Source organism: Schistocerca nitens, unplaced genomic scaffold (genome assembly GCF_023898315.1).
Source record: "Schistocerca nitens isolate TAMUIC-IGC-003100 unplaced genomic scaffold, iqSchNite1.1 HiC_scaffold_373, whole genome shotgun sequence".
NCBI classification, from domain to species: domain Eukaryota; kingdom Metazoa; phylum Arthropoda; class Insecta; order Orthoptera; family Acrididae; genus Schistocerca; species Schistocerca nitens.
In genome coordinates, this window is record NW_026045907.1 from 426195 (window position 1) to 439931 (window position 13737).

The following is a 13737-nucleotide window of genomic DNA, read 5'->3' on the forward strand; positions in this document are numbered from 1 at the left end:
TTTCCTTGAGGCATTCAGTGCGTAGCGCGCTCCCGAACAGAACGCTTTATCGTTGATGTGCAACATCGACTATGTGGACAGTGAGGTCTTAAATGTGGGTACCAAAATACATGATGTGTATTTTTGACAGAAGGTGCCCAACTATAATAGCAGGTGCAATGCATTGCTATCAATTGCCATAGAACTTAATAAGACAGAGTGGCAGAAAATGAAACTAGAAGACAGGAAGATGATAGACACATAAACAATGAATAAGTTTGATTTTTCTTCTTCTCTTATACGTACAAGCACGTTCGTCTTCATATTCAGGTTAGGAAATCCATTTAAGATTTATTCCTTGCAGCAGTTTCTCCAAGGCACTGACATTACTAGAACACAAACACTCTGCAAAATCATCTGTGACAAATTTTCCTTTGTGTTCCTTCTAGCTCCACATGCAGACATACGTATGCACATGTCAGGGTCTCCTCAGATCTTTAACCATCAACAATCTTCACATAATTGCGATTCACACAACATATTGCAACTATGCAACATTTATCAGCTAGTGTTATATCCGCCACTTACTTGCTGAAATACCTTCAACAAAACTGGTAGATACTGATAATTTAAAAAAAAAACGATCAAGTGTCACGTTTTTGTCTGGAAAATATCTTGAGAGATTTTTTGGTTGGGGCAAATGTCTCATCAGCCATAAATGCAAACAGGGGTCCGGGAAAGACAGTTTGCAAGACTGATAGACCGATAGCGAAAAAATTCGTGTGCGTGTAAATTGTTTTCTCTCTACCAGAAGCCTTGAAAAATTTGTACCCCTTCACGAGCATAGCCTCTCACATTAATATATGTAGAAGAGTAACTAATATCACGCGTACTAGAATGATCGAAAAGAATAATCCTTAAAAAAAAAAACACAGTATTTGTTGCGGAAATGTCAGTTTTGACGACAGATAATAGTGTTTTCGATTGAATTAACTGACATTCGATAATACTGAAAAACATATCGAAATATTCCCTCAGTTTCTAGTTTATAGGCTGTATTCACCATTTCATCCGCTGTCTTTGACTTCCACACTGCGAGTAATAAACAAAGTAGTAGAGGTGAATTCTATCCAACGGACCATTGTCAATTGCTATTCTCCAGACTTTGCTTCATGGCCCTAACAAGAAAATCATCGTGCTATGGGTAAAGGGGCACCATACTATCAGAGGCAATGAACTCGTCTATGCTCTTGCTATGACTGCTGTCCACCATGGGGTAAAGAAGTGTGAACACATTCCTCACGAGGACATTCTGCCTGAAAAAAAAAAATGGAAGTGAGCGTACTGCATTCTCTGCTGGGAGTCCCCCATTCGGGGAAGTTGGGCCGCCAAGGGCAAGTAGTTACTGCATTCGACGGTACATCGACCAACTTGCGTGTCGGGTATGGGGATGTAATGATGATGAGGACAACACAACACCCAGTCCATGAGCGAAGAAAAACTCCGGGAATCGAACCCGGGCCCCTTGGCGTGGCATTCCGCCGTGCTGACCACCCAGCTAACGGGGGCGGACTCAGCTTGACGTGTGGCAGCACATAACTACCTTGTGGAACAATAAGTAGCACCTGTCGTCTCAGCTAAGTGTACATTATTATGCAACAATACTACCGACCATAGCTGTGCGGCCGTCATATCGCCTTCCTTGTTGTTGTTGTTGTTGTGGTCTTCAGTCCTGAGACTGGTTTGATGCAGCTCTCCATGCTACTGTATCCTGTGCAAGCTTCTTCATCTCCCAGTACCTACTGCAACCTACATCCTTCTGAATCTGCTTAGTGTATTCATCTCTTAGTCTTCCTCCACGCTGCCCTCCAATACTAAATTGGTGATCCCTCGATGTCTCAGAACATGTCCTACCAACCGATCCCTTCTTCTAGTCAAGTTGTGCCACAAGCTCCTCTTCTCCCCAATTCTATTCAATACCTCCTCATTAGTTATGTGATGTACCCATCTAATCTTCAGCATTCTTCTGTAGCATCACATTTCGAAAGCTTCTATTCTCTTCTCGTATAAACTATTTATCGTCCACGTTTTACTTCCATACATGGCTACACTCCATACAAATACTTTCAGAAACGACTTCCTGACATTTAAATCTATACTCGATGTTAACAAATTTTTCTTCTTCAGAAATACTTTCAGAAACGACTTCCTGACATTTAAATCTATACTCGATGTTAACAAATTTTTCTTCTTCAGAAACGCTTTCCTTGCCATTGCCATCTGCTTTCTGTACAAATTGTAAATAGCCTTTTGCTCCCTGTATTTTACCCCTGCCACCTTCAGAATTTGAAAGAGAGTATGCCAATCAACATTGTCAAAAGCTTTCTCTAAGTCTACAAATGCTAGAAACGTAGGTTTGCCTTTCCTTAATCTTTCTTCTAAGATAAGTCGTTGGGTCAGTATTGCCTCACGTACTCCAACATTTCTACGGAATCCAAACTGTTCTTCCCCGAGGTCGGTTTCTATCAGTTTTTCCATTCGTCTGTAAAGAATTCCCGTTAGTATTTTGCAGCTGTGACTTATTAAACTGATAGTTCGGTAATTTTCACATCTGTCAACCCCTGCTTTCTTTGGGATTGGAATTATTATATTCTTCATGAAGTCTGAGGGTATTTCGCCTGTCTCATACATCTTGCTCACCAGATGGTAGAGTTTTGTCAGGACTGGCTTTCCCAAGGCTGCCTTCGTACATGCCACAGAAAGTTTCTGGTCATCATGTTCCACCTGCACTTCAGCCATGGACTGTTCTGGTACTCCCTTGGTACATACCACAGAAAGTTTGTGGTCACCATGTTCCCACCTGCACTTGAACCACAGACGATACTGGCTGCATCTGTATCGCCTACACCTGTGTGATTGTGGCGTGGAGGAGGACATCGATCGCATTGTCTTCAGCTGTCCACTGAGATAACAAGTGGTGACCAGTTTCCTGCAGTGTAGAGTGCTTCTGGGACAACAGCTCCCCAAGAGAATGACGACGCAACTCACAGCGCATGATGCGTGTCACTGTATTAACATATACGCAAGGGGTCTCTCCTAATGGTTGTCATGCACACTTTCTCTAGTGTTTCGGCTGGTATTTGCTATTTCGATTTTGCTGTGTGCAGCTGGAACAGCCCAGACAAATGCTGGTCGTCGCATCTGTCATGCAGCTCCCAGTATTGATAGAAAAAGCCTGTTTTTTTTCCATTTACAAACAAAATGAATTTTAAAGCAGAATTTTACATGCTCATTCGACCGAGCGGTCCTAATTCAGTCTGGGGCGATATTTGTTGTATCGAGACGTATTAACAGGGACAGTAAGGCTCGAAGAATAACGAGTACTCTAGCACCGCCCTGGCCCGTGCTGAGCTGCTCAGTCGCTGCTAGAGTACTCGTTATTCTTCGAGCCTTACTGTCCCTGTTAATACGTCTCGATACAACAAATATCACCCCAGACTGAATTAGGACTGCTCGGTCGAATGAGCATGTAAAATTCCGCTTTAACGCTTTCCTAGGTGCATTTTCTGTAGCAAATCAGCGAAGACAATTTTTTTGCTATCCTGATAGAATTGTGATCAACGGACTATATTTATCTTTTGGTAATTTTATTTTTGTGATTTAGGACCAAAAACTATGGTGGTACATATATCACCACTGCACCATTTTGAGGTAGTAAAACTGTGGTAGTAGATGGATTTCCGATACTAAAGTTTACTCACCTCAATGTGAAAACAATCCTTGAAATTTTATCGCACACTAAAGGTATGAGCTGATACAGGTCACAATAATGTATATTGCAGAAGCGAATCAATGTGTTCCGACAACAGTAGTGACCCAACGACAAACAGAAACTGATTATTGTGGTAGTTTTCATACACCTGGTGCAGTGCGCCATCACAAGTTATATATAACTGTGGCAAGACGTACTCCCAAAAGCTTTGCATTAGGCCTACATTGGTGGTCAGTATGGTTCCCAAGGACCACAAGCGACAGATTAATTTTGTAGTAAGCCGCGCGGGATTAGCCGAGCGGTCTCAGGCGCTGCAGTCGTGGACTGTGCGGCTGGTCCCGGCGGAGGTTCGAGTCCTCCCTCGGGCATGGGTGTGTGTGTGTGTTTGTCCTTAGGATAATGTGGCATGCACGAAGGCAGTATGGCGGCCACGCAGCTATGGTCGTTAGTAGTGTTGCATAATAATGTACACTTAGCTGAGACGAAAGGTGCTACTTATTGTTCCATAAGGTAGTTACGTGCTGCTACACGTCAAGCTGAGTCCGCCCCCGTTAGCTGGGTGGTCAGCGCGGCGGAATGCCACGCCAGGGGGCCCGGGTTCGATTCCTGGAGATTTTCTTCGCTCAGGGACTGGGACTGATGACCTTAGCAGTTAATTCCCATAAGATTTCACATACAGTTTTGTGGTAAGCATACTTCCCAAGCCCCTTCCTGAAACTACTTTGGTGCTAACCATACTTCCTAATAACCATTTAAACACCGTTGTTTAGTGGGACATATATTTCCCACAGTCCTGAACGCAACAAACAGAAACTACAGCAGGTGCAGCGGAATGCCACTAGACGTCAGGAGCGTACAGAAGTGTTAACACATACACTCCTGGAAATTGAAATAAGAACACCGTCATCATCATTACATCCCCATACCCGACACGCAAGTTGGTCGATGTACCGTCGAATGCAGTAACTACTTGCCCTTGGCGGCCCAACTTCCCCGAATGGGGGACTCCCAGCAGAGAATGCAGTACGCTCACTTCCATTTTTTTTTTTTTCAGGCAGAATGTCCTCGTGAGGAATGTGTTCACACTTCTTTACCCCATGGTGGACAGCAGTCATAGCAAGAGCATAGACGAGTTCATTGCCTCTGATAGTATGGTGCCCCTTTACCCATAGCACGATGATTTTCTTGTTAGGGCCATGAAGCAAAGTCTGGAGAATAGCAATTGACAATGGTCCGTTGGATAGAATTCACCTCTACTACTTTGTTTATTACTCGCAGTGTGGAAGTCAAAGACAGCGGATGAAATGGTGAATACAGCCTATAAACTAGAAACTGAGGGAATATTTCGATATGTTTTTCAGTATTATCGAATGTCAGTTAATTCAATCGAAAACACTATTATCTGTCGTCAAAACTGACATTTCCGCAACAAATACTGTGTTTTTTTTTTAAGGATTATTCTTTTCGATCATTCTAGTACGCGTGATATTAGTTACTCTTCTACATATATTAATGTGAGAGGCTATGCTCGTGAAGGGGTACAAATTTTTCAAGGCTTCTGGTAGAGAGAAAACAATTTACACGCACACGAAATTTTTCTCTGTCGGTCTTTCAGTCATGCAAACTCTCCTTCCCGGATCCCTGTTTGTATTTATGGCTGATGAGACATTTGCGCCAACCAAAACATCTCTCAAGACATTTTCCAGACAAATACGTGACCCTTAATTTTTTTTTAATTATCAGTATCTAGCAGTTTTGTTGAAGGTATTTCAGCAAGTAAGTGGCGGATATAACACTAGCTGATAAATGTTACATAGTTGAAATATGTTGTGTGATTCGCAATTATGTGAAGATTGTTGATGGTTACTGATCTGAGTGGACTCTGACATGTGTAAACTTAGGGACTGATGACCTTAGCAGTTAATTCCCATAAGATTTCACATACAGTTTTGTGGTAAGCATACTTCCCAAGCCCCTTCCTGAAACTACTTTGGTGCTAACCATACTTCCTAATAACCATTTAAACACCGTTGTTTAGTGGGACATATATTTCCCACAGTCCTGAACGCAACAAACAGAAACTACAGCAGGTGCAGCGGAATGCCACTAGACGTCAGGAGCGTACAGAAGTGTTAACACATACACTCCTGGAAATTGAAATAAGAACACCGTGAATTCATTGTCCCAGGAAGGGGAAACTTTATTGACACATTACTGGGGTCAGATACATCACATGATCACACTGACAGAACCACAGGCACATAGACACAGGCAACAGAGCATGCACAATGTCGGCACTAGTACAGTGTATATCCACCTTTCGCAGCAATGCACGCTGCTATTCTCCCATGGAGACGATCGTAGAGATGCTGAATGTAGTCCTGTGGAACGGCTTGCCATGCCATTTCCACCTGGCGCCTCAGTTGGACCAGCGTTCGTGCTGGACGTGCAGACCGCGTGAGACGACGCTTCATCCAGTCCCAAACATGCTCAATGGGGGACAGATCCGGAGATCTTGCTGGCCAGGGTAGTTGACTTACACCTTCTAGAGCACGTTGGGTGGGACGGGATACATGCGGACGTGCATTGTCCTGTTGGAACAGCAAGTTCCCTTGCCGGTCTAAGAATGGTAGAACGATGGGTTCGATGACGGTTTGGATGTACCGTGCACTATTCAGTGTCCCCTCGACGATCACCAGTGGTGTACGGCCAGTGTAGGAGATCGCTCCCCACACCATGATGCCGGGTGTTGGCCCTGTGTGCCTCGGTCGTATGCAGTCCTGATTGTGGCGCTCACCTGCACGGCGCCAAACACGCATACGACCATCATTGGCACCAAGGCAGAAGCGACTCTCATCGCTGAAGACGACACGTCTCCATTCGTCCCTCCATTCACGCCTGTCGCGACACCACTGGAGGCGGGCTGCACGATGTTGGGGCGTGAGCGGAAGACGGCCTAACGGTGTGCGGGACCGTAGCCCAGCTTCATGGAGACGGTTGCGAATGGTCCTCGCCGATACCCCAGGAGCAACAGTGTCCCTAATTTGCTGGGAAGTGGCGGTGCGGTCCCCTACGGCACTGCGTAGGATCCTACGGTCTTGGCGTGCATCCGTGCGTCGCTGCGGTCCGGTCCCAGGTCGACGGGCACGTGCACCTTCCGCCGACCACAGGCGACAACATCGATGTACTGTGGAGACCTCACGCCCCACGTGTTGAGCAATTCGGCGGTACGTCCACCCGGCCTCCCGCATGCCCACTATACGCCCTCGCTCAAAGTCCGTCAACTGCACATACGGTTCACGTCCACGCTGTCGCAGCATGCTACCAGTGTTAAAGACTGCGATGGAGCTCCGTATGCCACGGCAAACTGGCTGACACTGACGGCGGCGGTGCACAAATGCTGCGTAGCTAGCGCCATTCGACGGCCAACACCGCGGTTCCTGGTGTGTCCGCTGTGCCGTGCGTGTGATCATTGCTTGTACAGCCCTCTCGCAGTGTCCGGAGCAAGTATGGTGGGTCTGACACACCGGTGTCAATGTGTTCTTTTTTCCATTTCCAGGAGTGTATTTCCTTAAAAGCTGTACAGAAATACATTTAGTGGTAAGTATATACGCCAAGCCCTGCGAAAGGGTTAAACTCATTTTGCTTGTAAAGGGAAACAAACCGACGTGTTCCATCGACGTGGGACGTCATGACCAGTATTTCTTTGAGCTGTTTCCAGCTACCCACTGCAAAAACTAAACTGCAAATATCTGCTGAAACCAGAGAAGATCCGCCTGACGAGTCTTAGGAGAGACACGCTGTATAACTTTTTAGTGGCTGAGAGTAGAGTAAGTAAGACCTAACATTCTAGACGTGCTAAGTACCATTTTTTTAAAAATTTATTTTTTTCATTCTAAAGGCGCTGCATCGATGCGAGTATATTATACTAATAGCGCTCTATCATATGCCGAAGGTAACGAATCGTAACAGTGATTAACAGGTGTCGCCGGTGCTAGCTCCACGGCCTCGTTCATTCTAAGCGTGCTTCGGAATTCAATACATCAGTTTAACGCGCGAACGTTTTGGCTGCCATATTGTTTGTCGTGTTGTGTTGGAGTAACACTCGTACATTTTCAATCGATTTGAAACAAGTATTGTTTGAGCCGACTCTTACACACTCGGGTAGGTTCTACTTATTCCAGCTTTCATATCACAACTTCTGTATTCTTGCTAAGATCGACGTGAGGGTGAAGTGTCTCGTGGAGCTAACAGCATAGCAATTTGTCTATCCTATGTCCTGAACTGCGCTAAAATTACCGTCAGTGCAATTGGTAAGAAAAGGAAACTCGTGATTTGGAGTGACAACTGTTGTGGACAAATCAAAAACCGTGTACTTATATATGTGTGTACATGTTCACAGTGTCTTGCGAGCTACTGGGCTGCATATAACCCAAGTATCTGGTTTCAGACCACAGTTGTTCAAAAATGGCTCTGAGAATTATGGGACTTAACATCTGAGGTCATCAGTCCCCTAGAACTTAGAACTACTTAAAGCTAACTAAGGACATCACACACATCTATGCCCGAGGCAGGATTCGAACCTGCGACCGTAGCAGCAGTTGTGATAGGTATTTTGCCATAATAGAAAGGCATGATAAGATAGTCCAGTATTGAGTATCTGATGATTACAGGTAGCAACTACTTCAGCACTCCCTTATTTACCATTCAACACACTCAAGACGGACGAAAAGTACCGACTTCCAGACTGCTGCTGATAAAATCATCAACACAACAAAGCTAGAGAACAGTCTTGGTGCACAAATTAAAAGAACCTTACCTGAAATACTGCACATCAAAAGGACATTCCGTGACGTTGAACAGCGGAAAAGTGTAAACATCCTAATGAAATGCAAAGCTGTTAGCGATATCATTTATACACAACTGTCAGTAGTGGAAAATATTTCACGATTTCCTGCTGAAAAGAAAGAGGATATTCTTGCTATTGTACCCATTATGCCACATCACCATCGGCAATTTTTTACTGTTTTGTTTAATGGCGCTGCAAGCTGATGATTTTTGTTTCGTACTGTTTACATGTCTTAAGATATTTGTATTTAAATATGTTTTGACAATGCTATATTGTCTAAAACTGACATGGTGAGACCGTAGCTGTGTACAGTTAACGTAGGTTGATGTTTACAAAGAAGAAGACAGCAACCAGTCGCTATTAATAATGCTATTTATTTAAGTAAATAGCGCCGTAACCGGTTTCGAACGGACAAGTTCATCATCAGACTGCTGTTCGCAAGAATCACAAGATGCACTTTACATAATCGTCAGTTTTCGATTTTTATTCTCCCACTGCAGCGAAATATTCTTGGTGTGTTTGTGCCATCGAAAATTCCGCGAAATTTTGTTGCAAAGTTGAAGGATTGTATTTTTGAGATACTGCAAAGTATATGGAGCACTTATATGATTTGCATATCACCATATTGTGCAAAGCACCACGCAGACACACACAAACACACCAACACACCAAAAAGTATTTGCTGCATCTTTGTGTCAACTTCACATGAGGCAAATAATTTTTGGTGTGTGTGTGTGTGTGTGTGTGTGTGTGTGTGTGTGTGTCTCGTGCTTTGCACAATATGGAGATATGAAAATCATATAAGTGCTGCATATACTTTGCAATGTTTGAAAATTACAATCCTGCAACTTTGCAACAAAATTTCGCGGAATTTTCTATGGCACCAACACGTCAAGAATATTTCGCTGCAGTGGGAGTATAAAACTCTAAAACTGACGATTATGTAGAGTGCATCTTGTCAATCTTGCGAACAGCCGTCTGATGATGAACTTGTCAGTTCGAAACCAGTTACTGCTCTATTTACATAAATAAATAGCATTATTAATAGTGGCCGGTTGCTGTCTTCTTCTTTTTTAGAATCAACCTGCACTAATATTTTGTCAACTATTACTGTATGATATCTCTATTGGACTTTGCTCATTTAGTCTGAATAGGGCAATGATTAAGACACCTTCCGCTCTCAAGGTTTTAATATTCCTTTTCTAGACAGTTTACTGCAATTTTCTCTCGCCTTGCAGCACAGTTTATATTTCAGGCTGATAATAAATGTTTAATTGTATAAAAACGTGCATGCTAATTTTGCGTATCAGACAATATTGTGTTTTTGTTGTACCTTAAGAAATTAATCTTGGTCCTTAGCATGTTTAGAAGTTAGGTCTTCAATTACTGTATACAACACGTCAGTGTTCTACGTGATTCATGGGTGTATGTGACTATGATAGTACATGCACACTACTGGCCATTAAAATTCCTACACCAAGAAGAAATGCAGATGATAAACAGGTATTCATTGGACAAATATATTATATTAGAACTGATATGTGATTACATTTTCACGCAATTTGGGAGCATAGATCCTGAGAAATCAGTACCCAGAACAACCACCTCTGGCCGTAATAATGGCCTTGATACGCCTAAGCATTGAGTCAAACAGAGCTTGGATGGCGTGTACAGGTACAGCTGCCCATGCAGCTTCAACACGATACCACAGTTCATCAAGAGTAGTGACTGGCGTATTGTGACGAGCCAGTTGCTCGGCCACCATTGACCAGAAGTTTGCAATTGGTGAGAGATCTGGATAATGTGCTGGCCAAGGCAGCAGACGAACTTTTCTGTATCCAGAAAGGTCCGTACAGGACCTGCAACATGCGGTCGTGCATTATCCTCCTATAATGTAGGGTTTCGCAGGGATCGAATAAAGGGTAGAGACACGGGTGGTAACACATCTGAAATGTAACGTCCACTGTTCAAAGTGCCGTCAATGCGAACGAGAGGTGACCGAGACGTATTACCAATGGCACCCCATACTATCACGCCGGATGATACGCCAGTATGGCGATGACGAATAGACGCTTCCAATGTGCGTCCACCGCGATGTCGCCAAACACGGATGCGACCATCCTGATGCTGTAGACAGAACCTGGATTCATCTGAAAAATTGCATTGCCACTCGTGCACCCAGGTTCGTCGTCGAGTACACCATCGCAGGCGCTCCTGTCTGTGATGCAGCGTCAAGGTCAACCTCAGTCGTGGTCTCCGAGCTGATAGTCATTGCTGCTACAAACGTCGTCGAACTGTTCGTGCAGATGGTTGTTGTCTTGCAAACGTCCCCATCTGTTGACTCAGGGATCGAGACGTGGCTGCACGATCCGTAACAGCCACCGTGGATAAGATGCCTCTCATGTCGACTGCTAGTGATACGAGGCCGTTGGGATCCAGCACGGCGTTCCGTATTACCCTTCTGAACCCACCGATTCCATATTGTGCTAACAGTCATTGGATCTCGACCAACGCGAGCAGCAATGTCGCGATACGATAAACCGCAATCGCGATAGGGTACATTCCGACCTTTATCAAGTTGGAAACGTGATGGTACGTATTTCTCCTCCTTACACGAGGCATCACAACAACGTTCTACCAAACAACGCCGGTCAACTGCTGTTTGTGTATGAGAAATCGGTTAGAAACTTTCCTCTTCTAAGCACGTTGTAGGTGTCGCCACCGGCGCCAACCTTGTGTGAATGCTCTGAAAAGCTAAAAAAATGTTTCAAATGGCTCTGAGCACTATGGGACTTAACTGCTGTGGTCATCAGTCCCCTAGAACTTAGAACTACTTAAACCTAGCTAACCTAAGGACATGACACACATCTATGCCCGAGGCAGGATTCGAACCTGCGACCGTAGCGGTCGCTCGGTTCCAGACTGTAGCGCGTAGAACCGCTCGGCCACTCCGGCCGGCCTCTGAAAAACTATTCATTTGCATATCACAGCATCTTCTTCCTGTCGGTTAAATTTCGCGTCTGTAGCACGTCAACTTCGTGGTGTAGCAATTTTAATGGCCAGTAGTGTAGTTTAATTGGTTACATTTCATATATCAAAGGCTGCCTGCGATAAATAAGGAAAAAAGAAAAATATTGCTTCTCCGATGCGTGTGTCTGGCTATCTCACTGCCAACGCCTTACAATTTTTCCTGCTCTTTGTGACTGGGACACTTGCTAAAATTTCGGCCGCGTTTTTTGCAGCTCAGATTGCGCTGGAATAGACGACCACAGCCTCAGTCACGGGATGAAAGGATTCTCTCGGCTTCAGACACCAAAATTTGCACGAAGCACCATTTATTTGCGTCACGTTACAGACGTGAGAGACAGGACAGTTCACTCCTGGCCGCTGGCTGGTGTGGGGCGGAGCCTCAGGTGGCGGTGAAGCCGCCGTCGACCGGCAGAGAGACGCCGTTGATCATGGCCGCCTTGTCGCTCAGCAGGAACAGCACCGCATTCGCCACGTCCGTGGTTTCTGCAACACCACACCACACAGTAACCGACCAGTCTAGATCTCCTCCCCGTACATCAACAGCTTCTATCACACCACTACCGAACTGAGAATCTGATGGGTTTGGCTTTAGGAAACGTAAAGGCACCAAAGCTCGACCCCCCCCCCCCCCCCTCCTAGAACGATGGACCATAGACTTTGCCGTAGGTGGAGAGGCTTGTATACCTCAGCGATACAGAAAACTGTACCGTAGGTGCAACCACCACGGAGGGGTATCTGTTGAGAGGCCAGACAAACGTGTGGTACCTGAAATGGGGCAGTAGCCTTTTCAGTAGATGCAGGGGCAACAGTCTGGATGGTTCACTGATCGGGCCTTGTAACTGTTGTGTAAGATGCGGAACTATGAGCCTCATGGAAAAAGGGTGACCCAGCTGAGTCACGGAATTTGACTCTTAACCTGATCACGACGTGTAGCCATTGCACCCGTTGATCACGTAGGCTGACGTGAGGATCAATGAAGTATACTTGACGGGATGTATCTGGAACATCTTAGGTGCTTAGAAGTTGTTGTTGTTGTTGTGGTCTTCAGTCCTGAGACTTGTTTGATACAGCTCTCCATGCTACTCTATCCTGTGCAAGCTTCTTCATCTCCCAGTACTTACTGCAACCTACATCCTTCTGAATATGCTTAGTGTATTCATCTCTTGGTCTCCCTCTACGATTTTTACCCTCTACGCTGCCATCCAATGCTAAATTTCTGATCCCTTCATGCCTCAGAACATGTCCTACCAACCGGTCCCGTCTTCTTGTCAAGTTGCGCCACAAACTCCTCCCCAGTTCTATTCGATACCTCCTCATCAGTTACGTGATCTATCCATCTAATCTTCAGCATTCTTCTGTAGCACCACATTTCGAAAGCTTCTGTTCTCTTCTTGTCCAAACTATTTATCGTCCATGTTTCACTTCCATACATGGCTACACTCCATACAAATACTTTCAGAAACGACTTCCTGACATTTAAATCTATACTCGATGTTAACAAATTTCTCTTCTTCAGAAACGCTTTCCTTGCCATTGCCAGTCTACATTTTATATCCTCTCTACTTCGACCATCATCAGTTATTTTGCTCCCCAGATAGCAAATAGAAGTTAGTAGACAGGAATACCATTAAATACTTAGCTTTAATTCAGCATCAGCGGTGAACGTCTATCTGTACAATAATTTACAAGTGCAGTTATAGACTGAACTGCGAATACTTCTTTACAATTCTGATTGCTTCACACATATAGATCAATTGTCAATGCATAAACTGAATGTGGCGCCTGGCTAGGCGCCTGAAGGCTGATAACTAGCGTCTCTGCGAATGAGATCTCTGAAGCCATGACAAGTGAACCATTGCTGTTAAAGTCCGCTGTAGAACTGGCCAGTGCGCTAGCTTGTCTCGTAAGACCAGCCGATTGGCGGCGCTCGGTCTGCTAGCGTCGACAGTGGCGACTCGCGGGTCAGATGTGTACTGACGGACCGCAGCCGATTTCAAGCCTACACCCTAGCCAGTGTGGTGCTTTGCGGTGACACCACAGTAACACCTTGTAACATCAACGAAAATGGCCTTGCTGTGCTGGTACTGCGAATGGCTGAAATCGAGGG

General features: G+C 44.9%; 1 protein-coding gene across 1 annotated transcript in view; it reads right to left on the minus strand.

The window, feature by feature from the left end:
- Positions 1 to 11918: 11918 nt before the first annotated feature.
- The window catches only part of LOC126229542 (D-erythrulose reductase-like), a 64980-nt gene continuing 63161 nt past the window's right edge, over positions 11919 to 13737 (minus strand). The window contains exon 6 of the mRNA XM_049942307.1: positions 11919 to 12113. Coding sequence (XP_049798264.1) covers positions 12010 to 12113 — 104 coding nt within the window. The 3' untranslated portion in view covers positions 11919 to 12009. The remainder of the gene's footprint in view (positions 12114 to 13737) is intronic.